The 18,578-nt window shown below is 42.8% G+C and overlaps 1 protein-coding gene across 7 annotated transcripts in view; it reads left to right on the forward strand.

Annotated features, from left to right (window-relative positions):
* Window positions 1-18,467, forward strand: part of LOC139768861 (uncharacterized) — a 38,400-nt gene extending 19,933 nt beyond the window's left edge. For 6 of the 7 annotated variants that reach the window (XM_071699480.1, XM_071699482.1, XM_071699479.1 and 3 more), the window contains exons 7-14: window positions 11,165-11,487; window positions 13,159-13,510; window positions 13,670-14,016; window positions 14,939-15,314; window positions 15,399-15,666; window positions 15,752-15,937; window positions 16,019-16,156; window positions 16,313-18,467. In XM_071699480.1, coding sequence (XP_071555581.1) covers window positions 11,165-11,487; window positions 13,159-13,510; window positions 13,670-14,016; window positions 14,939-15,314; window positions 15,399-15,666; window positions 15,752-15,937; window positions 16,019-16,156; window positions 16,313-16,537 — 2,215 coding nt within the window. In that variant the 3' untranslated portion in view covers window positions 16,538-18,467. The remainder of the gene's footprint in view (window positions 1-11,164; window positions 11,488-13,158; window positions 13,511-13,669; window positions 14,017-14,938; window positions 15,315-15,398; window positions 15,667-15,751; window positions 15,938-16,018; window positions 16,157-16,312) is intronic. The other variant, XM_071699483.1, reaches the window with a different exon arrangement.
* The last annotated feature ends 111 nt before the right edge of the window (window positions 18,468-18,578 follow it).

The following is an 18,578-nucleotide window of genomic DNA, read 5'->3' on the forward strand; positions in this document are numbered from 1 at the left end:
ATCGCAGTTATCGTACTCTAGACAAAAATTTTTGAGGGATGGTATGGTGCTTTTACTGGAAGTAACTATAATCGTTAGCTCCATATGTGGGGCATAACACGCTCTTAAAACCAGTCACAACAGACTCGCAAGCCTGTACTTATTTATTGTGTAACGGTGATGCCATTAACCGCGTCGAGGATTACCCCGGTGACCCTGTTTGCGTTTATTTCCTACCCAGCTTTCATTGTGATCGCGTCGACGTCTTATGCCAGGGGGGTGGGGGGAGAGGGCAAGCATATCCCCCTCGTTCATAATGCAGCCGATTTTATATGCGCTCGTCGGGCTAATATCTGGAACGTAACAGGTTCTTTTATGGTGGGCCCTCTACGCTCTGTGTCGCGAGGCCCGCCTCCTCACATAATTTATCGCATTCGCGTGGGCGTACGTGCGTGCGCGCGTGCTGCGAGACGCACAGGCAACCTGCATCCCGCGCGGCTCGCTTTCCCTTTTTCGGAAATCCGGTTCTCCCTTTTCTCCCCTCTCGACGGAAAGATAAAAGGCCGTGCAGCGTGTCCTGCGTCGGGACACCCCTGTATTGTTCTTCGAATGTGACCGTTCGAGACGGAAATGGACGTTGACGTTTCTCTCCTTTCGTTCCTCGTCTCGCGCGAAGATCGCGACTGCGAAACGCTCGAAAATATCAAACGCGAACTGTGACTCAATATTCATTGACAAAGATTTCTATAGCTATTTGTACATTCCTTGTAATTATATAGGATATACTAATCTGAAATACGAACATCTGTAAGCATGTTACATGAAAATAGTTGTCGACTGACTTTTTGTTCGAGTCTAATGTTTCCTCGTCTTAATAGAATAACATTAATGCGCACACGACTACAATTGGACACGTATGTGGCACGACATTCCATAGAACGACACAGATGCACGCAACCTCACGCACTCGTCTATGTTCATATTATAATACATCCATAACAAAAACGGCGCTTTGTGACCGAATATGTAGAGCATAACATTGCACACACGTGATCGTGACATTTCGTTGCATGCGCTATCGACACCGTTTACAAAGAAGAGAAGATATAGACGTAGTTTCCGTAGGAGTCATAGGAAAAATAGCCGATGAATTCACGATGCCTTTTAGCCGTTCCTCGCTCGTTTTCCATAAATGCATCGAATAAAGTGCGGGCGTTTCACCGAGAATTGTTCGGCGAAACGTTTGCGCGACAAACTCCAGCCGCTTCGTTCTCCGTGATCCACGATGCTTTCGACATCGCGAATAATTGCCGAAGCTCATTGTGATTCAACAACGTCGGAATGCATTTTCGTCAGCGTCGCGCTTTGCGCGCTCGCGTTCAACTCGAGCTCATTTTTATTCATACGTCGCGCGAATAAAAGCGCAGAGAGCGCGCTTGATGTATAATTTATTTTTAATTCCCGCTTGTATGTTTGTAACATTGACTGATATAGCTAAAGACATTTTGAAAATTAAACGTCTCCCGAGGAGCACAGCCTTGACACGATTTGGACAGAACCGAAAAGGCGGTTCACCTCTGCTCTAATACTCGGCGCAATCAACACAATGGCTTAAAATACAGAGGCTGAAGCGATTCTTTATTGTCTCGTTAGTAATTGGCCTAGCCGACCCACGCTCAATTTAATAGGCACGAGAACTCGTTAGAGTCCTGATTACTTCGGAGCCGAATCGTATTGAAATTTGTACATACATAAAACATAAAACATAAAACAGTCTCGTACGAGATATGACATGCATCGATCCTCTTGCGGACAGAAACGTTTACGCACCTGGTCATTAGCTTGACGCGTATCCGCAGGCGGATACGCCTTTAATTAAAGCCACATGGGAGATTAATGGCGTGCAATTAAAGCAGTAAAATCAAGATATCGTGACTTACGACACGTTATCGTCAAATTTCGATTCTGATAGCTTCTCAGGCGAAACTAACAATAGTGATTGGATTCTTCTACGCGGATTTCGATCGAGGTTTCTCTCTTTTTCACCACCCGGTATGCAACCTTCCGCTGCGACGTACGTGAGTTCTCGTACCTCTTACTTCCTGCGACGACAATGTCGATGGTATCGCGAATGTTTTTATGGGCGAGTGGACAATTAAGCGCTTCTCCTTCGGACAATGGCACATCTTTACGATAATTTGCATAGCGGATTAGTTTCTTTAAAGCTCAATCGATAAACAATTCGCTTCATGCGATTATTACGTGAAGATTATTAAAACGGTGGTTTTAGCGCACATCTCCCACGAATATAATTAATCTATCCAATTGGAATTGAACATTTTGCTAGCGATTATTATTATAATATATTTGAATGACTGCAATGTTTCAACGGGCAGTCAAATTTCAATCCAATTGCAATCTTGCGAATTTACGACTGAACACCATTGCTTTTCTCTTCTATCTCGATCATTTCATCATTCCCAGCACAAGAGCACATTAGTCGGAAAGCCATTTGCGGGGTTCCTTCCGCGATGCCGATGAATCAGGCTACAAATGCAGCATTACGTTGACATCGCAGCATCAGGATTACAATGCGTCATGCATTCAGTGAATCATCGACGTCCTGTTTTTGGCGTTAGGAGGCTCACTTAAACCTCCCAAACTTTATACCCTCAAGATACGACGTAGCTCCATACGAGCACGCCGGAAATTCGCAGGTAATTGTAAAGAAGAATAATACGACAGAGAAGATGCAAAAGCTAAGGGAGTATAGGCGCCTCCTGATTTAGCTGACACAATTTTTCTCAGACGTTCGTCGCGACGCCCCGGTCCCTCTCGTCCTTCTCCTCCGCGTTTCACTTTTGGCCTGTCGCAGCAAGGAGGGGCGACATCAGTGAGAGTATAGTTCAAATGTCATTCTGGTTTATTTTCGTTTATATATAGACGCGAGAGAGTTCAGCCGGTGTCACTTACCCCTGAATACCGACGACGCTCGTCCGATGATTTTCAGAAAGCGCGGCGAGGAGGAATTCCTCCTCCGTCGCTTGGGAGTCGCGAAACTGCAGGGACCACGCCGGGGAATACAATCTTACACGAAATATGTCTGACAGATTAAAAACGCGACTTCTAATATTAAAATTAATATGTATACATATCCGAGAGATAAAAATATACAATCGACTATCGATTTCTAATTTTTATCGTCTCTCGCGTCGGTGAATCTCGCGCATGTTAACCCGTTCGTGCACGCGCGTATTTTCTCTGTTGCATGTTGGATGGGTAAACCGGAAAACGGTTCTAATACCGGTATTTGAACCGTCTAGCTGCGATAGTGGCTCTCTATTTTAAGCCAGACTTCTTACAATTTGCCGTTTATTTCGTAACTGAATATATCTCGTAAGCTTTCAACTGCGATGTCCTGATAAGATTTCCATCTATATGTTCGATCTGAGTGTCTATAAATTTGCGTAAACATTCGACTGATGTACATGCTGAAAGAAAGATTTTGCGATATGTAATTTTAGAATTAGAATTGAATTTAAAGATTGTAAAACTAATCATTTCCGCGTACAATAGCGACAATGTAAATTAGTATTTTAATCTGTTATGTATATTTCTAGAGTTTCTAATTTTATGATTGCTGTGAATTAAGGCAAATGATGTGCACCTTAATTTTTATTTTGTTTAATTATTTTCCTCGAAGCAAGCCTAGCCTAGAAGATAACATTTTCTTTGCCTAAGTATGGAAAATCTCGTGTCAATGTACTCCGTGACGAAACGTGAAATCATGAGAACAAACGGCATTTTGCATTCAGGTCACGCGTGACAAACGCAAGAGCCTCTTGCTACACGCTGCCGTCAATTGCTGGTCGTGTATAGAAATCGTCGATTAATTAGCGTTGCTCGATTACGAATGACGTTTACATAGCTCATCGACGCGATGCTTTGATAGGTATATTAAGCTATCTAAGCCAAATTATCAGAACCTAAAAAATTTTATATGGAATTAATTTGCTAATTATTTGCTATTTTTTGCTTTTAAAAGTAATTTTTTTTGTTCCAGCTATTAAAAAGTTACGAAGGGCTGTTTTTTACAATGGCGTGGCAGCTTAATCTTAAGCTTAAGCTATCCAGCTCGTAACTTTTTAATAACTGGAGCAAAAAAATTACTTTTAAAAGCAAAAAATAGGAAATAATTAGCAAATTAATTCCATATAAAATTTTTTGTGTTCTGATAATTTGGCTTAGATAGCTTAATATACCTTGCTTTGATCGCTAGCGATCTAATCTTCCTCTGTCTCCTGTGTATAATTGCTCGCCACGATGGCAGGTATAAATAATAGAAAGAAAGGAGGAGTAAATATGCGAAACATGCAGATTCGAACCTTCACTCATAGGCAGGTGCATTCGAAAGAGATGGATGTATTGACACGCGAGATATTTTAAGGCCTCTTGCAGAAGATGAGATAATGTTGTGCATACACGCACCTCTCTCTTTCTACAGGAAGGAACGAACGTACCTCATTCTCTCGCGAATTCATTCGTTTGTTCATTCGCGCAACAGCACAATCGCATTTCACGGATCTCGTTGAGCATCGAATCGTAATCTATCAAACTTGGTGCACGAGCTATTGACTCGCCATCTCCAAATAAACATCAGGTGCATAGTACTTGAATCCGTACTTTTAACGCATTATATTAATTATATATATTAATTATTAGGATATTATTAGTAATATATAGGACGTGTGAAATAGTTTTTTTTTTAATACGCCCCACGCGTGAAATTCTTCATTAGACTCGCTTATGTTAAGCCTCTGAGTCGCGGTGCGGCCACTATATCGCACTTGAATTCATAGCTGCGCTCTTGGCATTCCCAGACGGCAGCTCTTGTTTCGCGCTACTCATGCTTTCAACATTTAGGTCTTATTTATGTTCTCACTGTACTTTTTCGCGAATTTTATATTTGGGACTGTGGCGCGAATATGTTGCGCCAACAATATCTCATTTTAATTCGTATAAAGCAAATTATGATTTTATCATAGATCTACTATGTCAGATATTTTATTAGGCTTATAATGTGCAGTTTCGTGACATTGTTCAAGATTGACTTATCCAATATCGGAAAGTTTTATGAATGCTAATTTTCGCGAATGCATTCTAATCGACTGTAAATCGTTGCTCACGAAATTTGCTCCCGTAGATGGCTCGCGCTTTTCGTGACCGAGGATCGTTTGGCGAGCGTCGTGACGAGCATAATCGTATAAGTAACGAGAAGGAAAAGGAACCGGCCCAAAGTGTACAGGTCGAGGAACTCTCTCGTTCGATAGCGCCGAACTTCAGATTCGGCCGAAACCTGCATTTCGGGTTAATACTTCGCGTGGCATAAATTTTTGCGAGAGAAGGATGACCCCAACGCGCTTTCTCTCTCTTTCTCTCTTTCGTACTCGGCGCGATCTTCGTGATCAGATGGCATTTGTTCGCCGACGACCCCGGTCGAGGGGTCCGCTGAAATTACGGTGGTCCCTCGAACGAAGAATACCGAGTTTGACGTGGTCTCCAGGTCGTTAACGCGCGAGAAGTCGCTGACATCTCGGGACACTCGGTGCCGGTGCAAACGAACCGAGACGCGGCGACATGAATCGCCGATCCCTTCGACGACATCCCGCATCTTGTCGGTTTCAATTGCCGAACTCGTAAATCTCGTCGCGAACGGCCTGCACCGAAATAGAATAGTAATAGAGGAAAACCCTTGCGTGAATTATCCGGAAGACGAGAGATTTCCGCCATGCGGACATTCGTTGCTCTCTGTGATATTTCGAGGCAGTGCAAAGAGGAGGAGAGATAAAATGTGTCTTTTATCTTGCTTCCGTCTTCTTTCGAATCTATTTAATTCTTTTGTTACAATGCAAACTGGATTCGAGAACAGTTTAAGAACAATTTTTATTAATGCTGGATAAATTTTTGTACAACGATTGAGCGTAAATCCTAATTTTTTCGCGCACGTCTCCAAGTCAGACTTGTTGGAGCATAATTCATTGCTATACATGAAGACTCTTTGTTGAACTTTCAGAGAGTTTGGCACTCGCCATAAATTTTAATTTTTATTATAGGCTTAGTTTGCGTACGTTCCTCGGAAACTTTTCGCAGAAAAATTATCGCATTTTTCTCGGAAGCTTCTATCTCAACAGACAGATGAGCCACGCCAAAAGTTATTGAAAATACAACAAAGTTCAAACGTAGTCCTTTATACGCATCTTTTATACGATGTTTTGTCACGTGGGTCGAGTTCGGGAACAGACACATATCCTGCAATGCCACGAAGAAGGAGAAACTATTACGCAGGCCGTAAAAGCTCTTACGGATTAACGATCCGTAAAAGACCACGATGACAGGAACCGAAAGGAGTTATTAGCCCTTGCTAGCGACTTACACGGCACTTATCCGCTCGCCCGCATGTAAAATCGAAGCTGCTCAAGTTCGTTTACGAGAGGAGGCGCATTATTTCGATCATTAAAAACCTTGCACCGTTTATCAGTCCAATTCTTGGAAGTGTTTAGATTTATTTTATCGCGTGTCATATAATATTTCAGCAAGAAAAAGCATTTTTATCTCTGATAATTTTTATCTCTGGTAATCTTCGGTTTCACGTTGAACAAGCTAGAAATCGGCGAAGTAATTCAAATATTTTCACAAGCAAAAAAAAACATGTCGCATTCGTTTCAGTGTTTTAATAATCAAGTTTCATAAAACTCGAGAGGATAAGACATGAAGATTTCTCGTAAGTTACATGGATGCGACCAGCTTTTGAAGCGCGTTTCTCTTCAAGGCGTGCGCGCGCGCGCGCGCGTGCCGGGCACGTGTACCCGCGCTCGCGGTTCCCTTTAAGTTTGTGTACCCTTCCACATTCGTTCACGCGTTAATGCCCGCGTAAAGAGAGAGAGGAGAAGCAGGAATAGAAGGAGAGACAGGACGCGGGGAAAGACGCGGCACCGTGTGCCATCGTGGTTTTTTGAGCGTTCCAAAAATATACCCTCGACTTGGGGAAAGATAAAGAGACCGGCTGGAATGGCGGGGATTTGGAGGGACCGGGCGAAGGTGCGAGAGAGAAAGAAAAGGAGGATGCATCTCGAGAGAGAAAGCGAAAGAGTCTCGACGGCGGCTGAGACGAGATTGGGAATGCCAGTCTTCGGCAACTAGTCATCCTAGAAACGTGCTCGCGAGTGCCACGCCGACAAAAGGCAACGCGAAAAAGAGAGAAATCACAATCACCGATACGATCTGGCTCCTCTCGATTCTTCTATCCCGCGATTAGAATAAATAAATCGGCGCCGATTGGTGAAACAGCGCTACGGATGTATCCTCCCTATTTTTGCGGGATCACCCGAGATGAGTCAAAATGACGTGCTTATAAATGCACGATATTGACAATAAAGATATTGGTAATAATTTGTACAATTACGAAGGAAATTCCAATTTCTCTAATTTCTAGTTGACACCAATGAATTAGAAAAAAAAAAGATCGTATACGAATAACACGCGCGGACACAATAACGCTTGGAGTCAAATTTTAACGGCGCTTATTGCCATTCGAAATACGAAGCGAGAGTGATGCGCGTGCAATATCATCCCCCTTTGACATTCGCAGATCATCTTGCGATCGATATATCGGCTCGCGGCGACCGCACGCCGTCGACGCGCCTCGGGCGCAATCCGCAGTGACGCGTTCGTGGCTAAGGATGCCCTTAAAAATTGAGAGCGGCACCTACACGGTGAACCCGGTCGCGAAAAAGAATGTCTCCAAGTTCCTCCTCTGGAAACATTGGCGGCGAAGGTAGGCAGTGAGAAAGAGACATTTAAAAATCCCTTGAGCGAATTTTAACAGCGAGTCCCTAAAATTTTAACACTGAATTTACTCTGACATTAATATTGCGTTGCACTTTTGAATGCATGTTTTTTTTCTCATAGAAGATAACACGTTGTGTTCAGGTGTACGATGTTTTTATCCGATGTGGATAACTGTTAATATAATTGATATTTAATGTGTGATATTAACAATTAATCAACCATAAATTAACGTTCTATTAACACAACACGCAATATGTTATAAGCATCTGTTGGATCCCTAGATGTTTCACGGTGAAGCGATTAGAATGTGAATAGATATTATCGAGATTCATTTAATGGTGCGATGCAGCGATGCATCCGCATCATGCATTCGTCACTCCTATAGCGCGCTCAGATGAATCCAGGATTCGAGATACTCAATAAACGTCGAGCGAGACTAAATCCGTCGGGCTATCGCGGTCAGCGTCGCCTTACGAGAACGTCGAGGTCTCCCAAGTGACCCAGCTAGAGGAATTGTTATATGTCCACGTGTAATAACCCTTTGACATTTTCCAACGCTGTCGATTATTCCCCGTCCGACCACGTGCGTCCACGCATACAAACACACGCCATCGTCATCATCGCCATCATCGCCATCATCATCATCATCATCGGCGATCGAGCATGATTCGTTCACCTTGCACACCTTAGTCTTGCTTGGCCGCACGCCTGTACCCCACGATGCACTTTAAACCGTTAACTCGCAATTATGTCAGCGCCGATTTCCGCATCGTAAACAACATTGTACAACACCGAACAGCCTTACCTACACGCGCGACTCGTTTCTTCAATCCGTTACGGGCGCCATATACTGATACATTACATGCACGAGTGCTGTTTGGAGCTCGGCGTGTTTTTTTTGACCGAGGAGCCGCATCAGTGGCAGTGAAAGCGCTAGAAAGTATATTATATGGCATTCGTAAGTCTTAAAAAATATAATTTGGAAAATACGTACAACTTGACGACAGTTTTACTACAGTTATATATTCTAATTATAATTATAAATACGTATTATAATTCCACTTGTACGTGTAAATGATTTCAGTATGTAACGGTTTGAGAGAAACGAGACCCTACATCTCATATTGTGTTACTTGTTCGAAGAAACTTCTTCCGTTTCTATGTACATTACACTTTCGCGATTACATGAGCGAGTAAACGTGCGACATTCGTCGAAGGACGATTTGTGTGTTTTTTTTTCTTTTTTTTTGCGCAAGACGTCGTAGAGCTGTCGCGAGTTTAATCGCCGATGTGAGAGCGATTTTATTGCATGCAGTTTGTGTAATCGCATCTGATACGCACCCGCTTGCGCTGATCCGCGATTGTGTACATAAAGGCTCGTTCTTTTTAGTCGCACTCTCTGGTAATCTCTCATTTTTCTCTCTGAGACAAGAGTGCGCCTGTCTTTCAAGAAGAAAAGTGCGACTGAAATGAACGGATCTGTAGTTGATAACTCCCATGCGATTCGCGACGAGTGACCGATGCATCTTTGTGCAATTAGCGCGTGCAATTAACACCGGCGCCAATTTCTCGACGATTTAATTTGCGTGCCGGAGCTATTTGCACGAGTCTCTCATCTGCGAGCGACAAATCAAATGTCGGAAGCTGGTGCCACTTCTGCAATAATTCTCGAAATTCAGATACACATCGTTTTCCAAATGTTCCTTTGTCGATTAGATAATTGATTGTTCAATTCGTAGTTACGTAGCAGCGTCATTTCCGATACTTTTTTTCTAATTTTTACCTCCAGATTCAGTATCGTAAAAAGATTAAGAGTATGCGGGGGTTTTTTCGTGCACATAATGGTCATATAATGCAATACGGGAAAAATATGGTATTGGCGCGCGTTTCGTGACTCGCGGCAATAAAAACTTGTGCCTTATTCATTGTCTCGATATCATGCAGAAAAATACGAAAGTCACGGTGAAATTAATGAGACTGCCTGCGCATATAATAACGTACGATGTTTGCCTTCGTTAAATCATGAATCTGATCGTTATTGCGCTGCAAAAAAAAAACTTTCCACTGAGTTTTCTCCGCGTTACAGGCATTAAAACGCCGCGCTCCTGTCGGACAGTTATGCGCTACGCGACTTCGATATCGCTAATTACTCCCTTTACATCGGTAATGAGAATATTCGGCTCGTTGACGCCACGTCGCGTCGCAGAGAACTTAGCGCGTCGCGCGCGCTGTGAAAGAATTCCGAGGGAATTCTCGCGACGAAACCGAGACCTCCCGCCCGTGGCCGAGGAACGCCGTTGTAAAATCTATTTTTGCTGTCTTCGAGATTCTCGGCATCGACGTTATATCGTCGAACCTCTCGGCAAGGTCCCTCCCGATCCCCTCCGTCCCTCCCAATCGTAATATTATACCTGCAGAATACCTCCGGTCTGTCGAGAAACCGACAATCCGTCGGATACATTGCAGTGCCACCAGTTTCCGTGCACGATGTTCTCGAGCTCCCTCGGTGATATACATACATGATGAGAGAAAACAATCGGAGGCCAACTTATCAATTGCCATTACACCGTATGAAAAAGTATTAAAAAAGTAGTCGCGGCGGTTGTTGGCAAATGCTAATTCGTGCCACTTTCTCGCTTGCTTCGAGGCGACGTGACATTCACAAAAGAAACGGAGAAATGCAACTTGTTCCGTTAAACCCGATAAAGGCCGCCGGAAGACGGTTTTTCAACACGTCTCGTTATCAATCGAGGTCGCTCCGCTAAACTTGTCCATTTTTAAACTTTTCCAAAGTCAAATCAATGTATGTCAAAGTTTCATATAGAAATACTTGGTGTCCGATAATAAGCGCACTTGGTGAACAGCGTGATATTTCTTGTTGAAAAGGAGTTAAAGTAATATTTCCTCAGAGCTTAATCGGAGGTCAATTTTTAAAGCTATACTGTTAAACATCCGGATGACAAGGGTCACGACTAAAAATTTCATTAAAGTAATGTGTATTAAAAGATGATCTGTCGTCCTTCGGGTTACCACTTTTAACCTTTATAGCCTTCAGCTATAATGGATTAGAAGTCTTGAAAAGAAGTGAATAACGAAATATCATTTTTTAATTAAATATCAATAAGTATCTATTATATTTACGTATGTCGCAAGACGACTTTTATCAAGGAAAAATAATTTCAGTCGTTAGTCGGAAATATCATCAAGGCGCTCACAAGTTCGCACACCGTGTATTAAAATATGTATATCCACATAAATATCGTAACCGCACCGAGCTCGAGAACGCTCTGACAGCACGCGTGACAGCATACGGGATGAGAACCGGGGACCTGTGCAGTGTGCACGAGGATCGCGTGGACGAGGAGCGGCGAGCGAGCGGGCAGCCTCGGCGCGGCGGTGGCGAGGTGGCGGGTCTGGACGACGTCGACGACTCCTGTGCCGCGACGGTGACATCGTCGGTACCCGGAGCCGGTGGCATCCGCTCGCATCGACGCACTAGACCGCTCTCCTTGGCGGTGCAGCCTCTCAACTATCATCGCCTCGACCCGGATCCCCGACCGTCAGCGCAGAGCGTCACCAGGCATCACCCCAACATGACCAGCCAGGAGAGCATCGGTAGCTGCAGCCTGGACGTCGACCGCTCTGCGTCCGACCGATCAGGTTGGCTATCCCGCATTGAGAGACACGTAATCCCCACGATTACGTGACTGGTTACCGATAAGAGCTCAGCAATCGTCACCTTATTATCGAAAAGCATTCCATGGCTATATAAATTATTTTTATTTCTTCAAGTTGTCTAATTAATGATCTCTCCCAAGTTGCGTATCATTGAGAGAAAATATCTAAAAGGAAATCTGGAGATACGTCTAGAATTCGTGATATTTAAAAATCGAATAATATATAGATATGATTAACTAAAGTTTCACGGAGAGATAAGAGCTAGAAATTCAACAATTGAAATGTTTTTGAATGGATTATGGATTTTTTAGTGCTAATTTATCTCTAGGACGTTACGATTCTTTGGCAAATGAACTTTGCTGCGATGACAGAGAATCTTCCCTATCAAAGAAAACGATCGCTTCTCGCAGAGAATTGTCTACGAGAACTCGGTCGGGTCGAGAATGATTAGCGTCGCTTGAGCGAGGAAGTCATTTCATGGAAAAAAGTGGAATGCGCTTGAAAGAACGTGGGATTATGTCGTACAGTTTATCTCTTAAACCAATTCCTTCAATTATCCGAAAATGCGACATTTAATTGACTGAAAGCCGCACGTTAAATATCTAACAACCTTGATATTACTTAATCAGTAAAATATTCCCTCACATTATATTTTACTTTGGCTCTTTGCGAAAAACATATATTATATCGGGCATTTTGACTACAAATTCTGATTTGCGCATCGCGAATTGATGATGAAATTTCTTAGGGAAGAAGGATTGTGCGCGATTAGCTCATTGTCAGATTTAAAGACTTATCTTTCGTATCGCGATCTCAGGTATTCCATGGACCGAAATCCATGCAGATTTTCGAGGCTTCAAGGTCGGTGAGGTCGCCGATCTCTCCACCGTTACTTTCTCGCAGGTCGGCGGGCGCTTTTTGCTCGCTCGAAATACCGATCGGATTTAGCCCGTAGGCAAGTTTGCACCAAGTGCAAATGCTTCTTTTCCTCATCGTTGCCAAGAAGGCACTGACGAGGGAGTCTCTGCTCAGTGTTCCAGGACCGTCACGACGATTTAGACGAGTGTGGAGAACTTTCTGCGGGCTCGTTGGCTCATCTCAATTCCGCGAAGCGCGCCGGTTGATCGTAGTCGAGAACTCCAAGTGTGACCAAGCCGGATTTCCATCCGGTTGTTTCGGCGTAGCGAGCTTGGAGCCGCTCCACCGGTTCCCAGGAAATAAGGTTGCGTCGCGATCACGACGCGAATAAGATTCGTTTAACGCGAGTTGGCGTGTGCATAGTAGCGTGGGCGACAGGGCTTTTCGAAGGTGAATGTCTCGTCGGCCAAGCAGTTGGCTCGCGGACATTCATCGTTAATGAGAGCATACGGTGAATCGAGATTTCGTGAATTGAGATAAAAGCGTAACAGAAGGATCTAAACGCCGACAGATAAATTTGAACGTTCTATTGCGGTTCAATCTGCGCAGCTCTAGCTCGCCATCGTTACGATAATACGAAGCAACCAAGTTTACAGGATTGTAATATCTCATTCAATCGCGCGGTGTACGACGTTCGTGGCGATTTCTACGTCTTTCGTTCCGAGCTTTTGAGAATCGGAGCCGAAGAGGATCGAGAAATATTCGCGAGTGTTAGATCGAAATTTCCGCTTTCAGAGAACACCGTGGACTCCGTGTCCGAAAAGACTCTGCACAGCCTGAACCTGTCGTGCAACGGCGAACCGGTGCCGTCACCCGAGAACTTAGCGAACGGTAGCAACGAGACGTTGCAGAAGTCGCATCTCACCCCCGACGAGAAGAAGTTGAACGCCAGCAATGCTCGTCGCGGCAGCCCCGAGCCGGAGCTGACGGCAGCGAAGAAGCCTAGTTACTTAGGATTGGCGTGCAGTATAAGCGGCTACTCAGGAATCACCAGGTACGACAGTAAACTGAGGGAAGGATTCCGCTCGAGAGACAGCAGTCCCGGCACGAGGCTGATCACGAGGGACACGAGTCCTGCAGGTTTCAGGTGAGGTGTTAGATTCATCAAGAGACACGGTAGTGTCCTGTGTCAAGTACACGCGCAGCGCGAGACCGCCGTGACTCTTTTACGCGTCCCTTTTACCCCGCCGCGCCGCGTAAAATGTACGCGCGACTCTCGATTAAATATATATCTGAAAAACTATAGATCCAACGAGAATCTTAGTGTCCCGACGCCCCACCATCCGCCTAAGAGCCAGTCGATATCGCCGTTAGCGATGGAGAGACAAAACGGATTCACGAACGGCGTGAAGGAGGAGTGCAAGGTCGAAACGTATATGGAGAGTAGAAGTTCAATCGGCGTGACATGCCAGGGTTACTCGGAAGTCGACAAGGGAGTGTCGTTGCACGCGGCATTTCCCGAACTCAGTCCCATCAGGATGAGCACTTCCGCCAGCAAACGGAGCCCCGGATTGTCGCCGATGATGTCCTGCGGACAACAGAACAAGTCCGTGGGCACAGGTTTCTCCTCTCCGAAGCAAGGCGTCACTAATCGTAAGAAAAATTGCTTTCCATAAACGACTTTAATACGCTATTAATTTTATCTCTCTAATGGTTTTTGTGTAATTTTCTCACATACCTTCTTTAAGCTATACCTAAAAACTAATTCTCCTCTCAATTATTAAAAATCAATTTCGACAGTTGTGGATCATAATATTTCAAGAATAATTTGAATGCCCTCGGTGAAAATTTTAACTAATTTATATTCGATATGTTGTATATTAAGTAACAAAATTATAGCCATGCTCAAATTTATTTTATATTACTTATTTATAAGTGAATATAACATTAATGTTGTATATTATTCTATGTTAAATAAGTTTAATACAGAATATAATATTTAATTCGTCGTTAAGTTGTGGGTCATATTACATTGACCTATATATTTATTTATGTTTTGACATTACCGTTGATGTTTAACGATTGTTGTCTTTCGATACATGTAAGAGATACATACGCGTTAGCAGTTAGTCCGTTTTGTATCGTCTTGTTTGTTGTACCGTCTTTTATTGTCGAGTTCAGCTATGCTTAGTATATTTCCTCTAATTTGCTACGTTTCCTCTGCTGATTCCTCTGGTAAAGTAACTTTTAATTTAAAATATATTTTTTATCTTTAATTATATCTATCGGTAAATACTTGATATTAGGTTTTAATTATGATTTATGTATTTATATATTGCTATTTGTTGTTAATTTTATTTTAGATTGTTCTTATGTCTATCAAAAAGAAATACTAAGAAGCCCGAAACTTTGGGCGTTATATTTTTATAACAATTGTTAAGTAATTATATAAATGTTCGCACCAACATCTCTTCGTTGGAGTGACTTAGTTCGAATTACTGGCCCTTCTGCATTATCATTTATATTTTATATTATTTTAGATTCCTTTATTTAATTTTTTTCGTTTTTTTTGCAGTTTCGGGTGCATCGTTTAGCGATACTAGTATTCTAAATGGCTCGTCGGTAGAGGTTGAGAGTCAAGTGCTAAACACCTCGTCGAGCAGCGAGAAATCCTTTATTCAACAGCGAGTGGAGCGGCTGTATGGTCCAGGTGCTCTAGCGCAGGGTTTCTTCTTCAAACGCAGCATCACTAAGCTAAATACTAGCGACAGTAGTTTCAATAAATCCAGTAATAACAATGACATTTCGGCAGACAACGCTAACACAGAAGAATCGTTAAAGAATCTGCCTGTCCTGCGACATTTGCGTCCGGAATTTCGGGCGCAGCTTCCCGTAGTCAGTAGTAGAAAACCCACAGACGGCACAGAACAAGTTATAAAGCCACTACAAAGGTGAGCGTCTATATTTTAACCGTAAATAAAATGGAAATTGTTTTACTTTTCCTTTTTGACGACGAAATACTTTTATACCTTCAGGGTAACGCCAATGACGCGAAAAAGCGAGCAGAAGACCCCTTCAACTACGAATTCACAAAACAGCGTAATCAGAAGAATTCCGATTATCATAGAGGGTGACGTACCGCAGCGCGATACGGCTAGTAAAAGCATACCTGATCAGCAGCCAGCTGCGCCGAAAGTAGTGTTACCCGTGTTAGAACCTAGCGTTAGCTCGACGAATATAGCGAAACAAGCTCAAGAGGCGGAAAAAGTAGTCGAAGAGAAAGATGGTCATTATTTTATGAAGGTAATTGGAAAATAAATGCGTATATTACACGACACAAATACCTATATTCTTTGGCAATGATAATTTATAAACACTGTGCTTTTAGTTGTTGAAAGAAGAGACAGATAGACTGCTGTCGTTGGCCGCATCTGCAGAGGCCGAATTAGCCAGCGGTGATACTGTTGCACTGCCAGAAGAGGCAGCTGGTAAGCTGCGATCTGCCGCGGGAAAAGCAAGACTGTTAACCTCACAGAAGATGCAGCAATTTGAAGGATTATGTCAAAAGAATATCGTAAGAAACTTTCTAATTGTTTGTTTCTTATCTGAAGCATTAAACCGATTACAATTAACGGCTCGTGTCTTGATTTTTTAGAATCAGGTGCCGGGTGAAGAATTTCCAACGACGAACGAGGACTTGGCTGGCTTCTGGGACATGGTGATGCTGCAGGTTGTTCAAGTAAACGAACTTTTTGACCAGATAGAGAAACTGAAGAAGTCGCAATGGCAAGAGGTATGACGAAATATTATTGTTGATACCGAATCAGCCTCTAACTTTTCGATTCATATTCCGTCTTTGAAATAAAAATCAAATTACTTTCTGTAACATTTTGATTTTCCGCGATTGTATTTGTAGCAGACCTCTAACACTTTATTCCGTGTGCTGTAGGTCGTGCCGGACAAGAAAACCGCGTCGGCTTCGCAGCAGAACGGTAAACGCCGAGTCATACCAGTCCACAAAGCGAAACCGACCGCGAACAGCGAGGCAAACAAAAAGGCGCGAGAGGCGAGGGAGCAAGCGCGACGACAAATGATTGAGGAACGGAGACGAGCAATGCGGTCCAACGCGCAGAACGCCGACAATTCCGTCGAGATCTTCGCTCCCGAAACGTAACGACGAACCATTGTATGTCGAGTCCGAGTTTGATCGAGTGATACTATCGCTCGACATTGCGACTCCTAAGAAATATTAGCGTGTATAGACCGTCAGTTCGAACGCGAAAGGCAAGAGAAAGAAAGGGCTCGAGCTCGTACACGAGACGGCAATCACCTTCGGCAAAAAAAATCAAATTTGCTTGTTATAATTATTCATTCAAGATATTATCCTTCGCTGCGCGCGTGCGCGCGCGTGAATCACACGTGAGTTATGCGCGGCGAAGAACAGGAAAGTATTAAGCAGATAGATCATGTAATATGTGTTGAAGTTGCTGAAAATTTAATACTACTACAAATAAGAGAGAGGATATACACACGAGTTAACGAAGAGCAGGTGTTTACGTTTTACAGCGATTTCTCTTTTTTTTTTCATCGAACTTTGACGTGTTTCGAGCATTCTAGCGCAATAACGCGATACGATATGTGTCGCTCCTTGTCCAGTAAAGATATTTTATAAACGAAAGGTGAAATATTTACTGTAGCACTTTATCAAATTGTTTTTCTACGTTACGTGTCTCCGGACAGAAATTATTAACTTATATTTATATTAATATTAAATGGTAATAAGTTACGTGAGACAGAAGTTAGAGGAACAGACGACTGAAAAAGGAACGTGGTTCCGCAAGAATTTTCACTAATGGGAATCAGTCGCATTTTAAAAGTCGAGAGATGCGTCTAGGTTAAGGATAAAAAAATTGATAAGAATTTGTAACATATATAATAATTTGATATATACATATATATATATATAACGATTTTTTACACAAATGCATTATTTACTAATTTATTTATATTAATATAATATGGGATAGGTTCCGTTTCGATGATTCACAATCTCCTTAACCTAGACGGACAGTTTATTACGTAGCTTATGTATGTAAATAGAATTAATGAATATTCACATTTGCACAAGGCCGACTCCACGCCGAGTGTTCGCCTAATAGCTTTTTCTATCAGACGTCGATAAAGTTTCCCCCGTTGAGAGATATCGTCAACAGCAGGTAGGAGTAAAAAGATTCCTATTATTCTTATCGTATATATTGCGCGTCTCACGGCGATAAATATTATTTTATTATTATTGTTCTAATTATGATCATGTGCAGTTACACCCTCGCGTCTCCCGCGCGAAACGTGGATGTACATACAAATTGATCCCACGTTCTCCTCAGAAACGCTCTTAGCGATGTTTCCAGGTTTCGCCCGCGAGGCTAAGGCTAACAAGCGCGCTAGGAACACTCGACTGGCTAACATATTTTTTGACTACTTGTAAGATGATTGTGTTTGACGAATCGTCGAATATTGCACATAATTTGAAACGCTTGTCGAGAGAGAATAAGAGCGAGAGGTGTATATCCGGATGCAAACGCGTGGCAGATGCATTGATAATATCCTCACTATCGCGACGAATCTCCGCGACGAGAATCCGACTGTGATCGACGTACGTATCCGCCGAATTTGACATTCCTGCGACAAGAATATCTCTCGTCACGACACGTCACATCCTTCTTTTCTTCGCGTAGTTGTACGATAGCGTTACTCCTCGGCGTCCGATCAATGGTCAGCGGTTCTAACGGCAAGTCATCAACCAAATAACACTCATACTCTAAGTAAATAATCACACCCGCGTCGTCATACACGAACTGTAATCGCGATTCCGTTATAATGTTACATTTCTTATTATAATTGCCAATTACACTCGTCTCATTCGAAATTTTCATACAAATTTGCCCATATAATTTATTGATTGTTGATTCCCTTGGTGCCTTCATTATTTATACGTGTAGCCGATAATTTCATGTACATGTATCTATTTAAGTTATACGTTCGACCGAATTTCACGAAATCTGTTGATAATTGAAAATAAAATAAATAAATTCCATTATTTATCAGTCAAGCGTGCTTGAAAACAGAAACGGCGTTTCCGAAAAATTAATCAGGCTGGCACAAATGAGAGTTGAAGAGAAATCATTCAGGATATATTCTCTCTCTCTGTTGCGACA

This window comes from Temnothorax nylanderi, unplaced genomic scaffold (genome assembly GCF_030848795.1).
Source record: "Temnothorax nylanderi isolate EJ_2023f unplaced genomic scaffold, tnyl_v1.0 TNYL_tig0018_pilon, whole genome shotgun sequence".
Taxonomy (NCBI): Eukaryota; Metazoa; Arthropoda; class Insecta; order Hymenoptera; family Formicidae; genus Temnothorax; species Temnothorax nylanderi.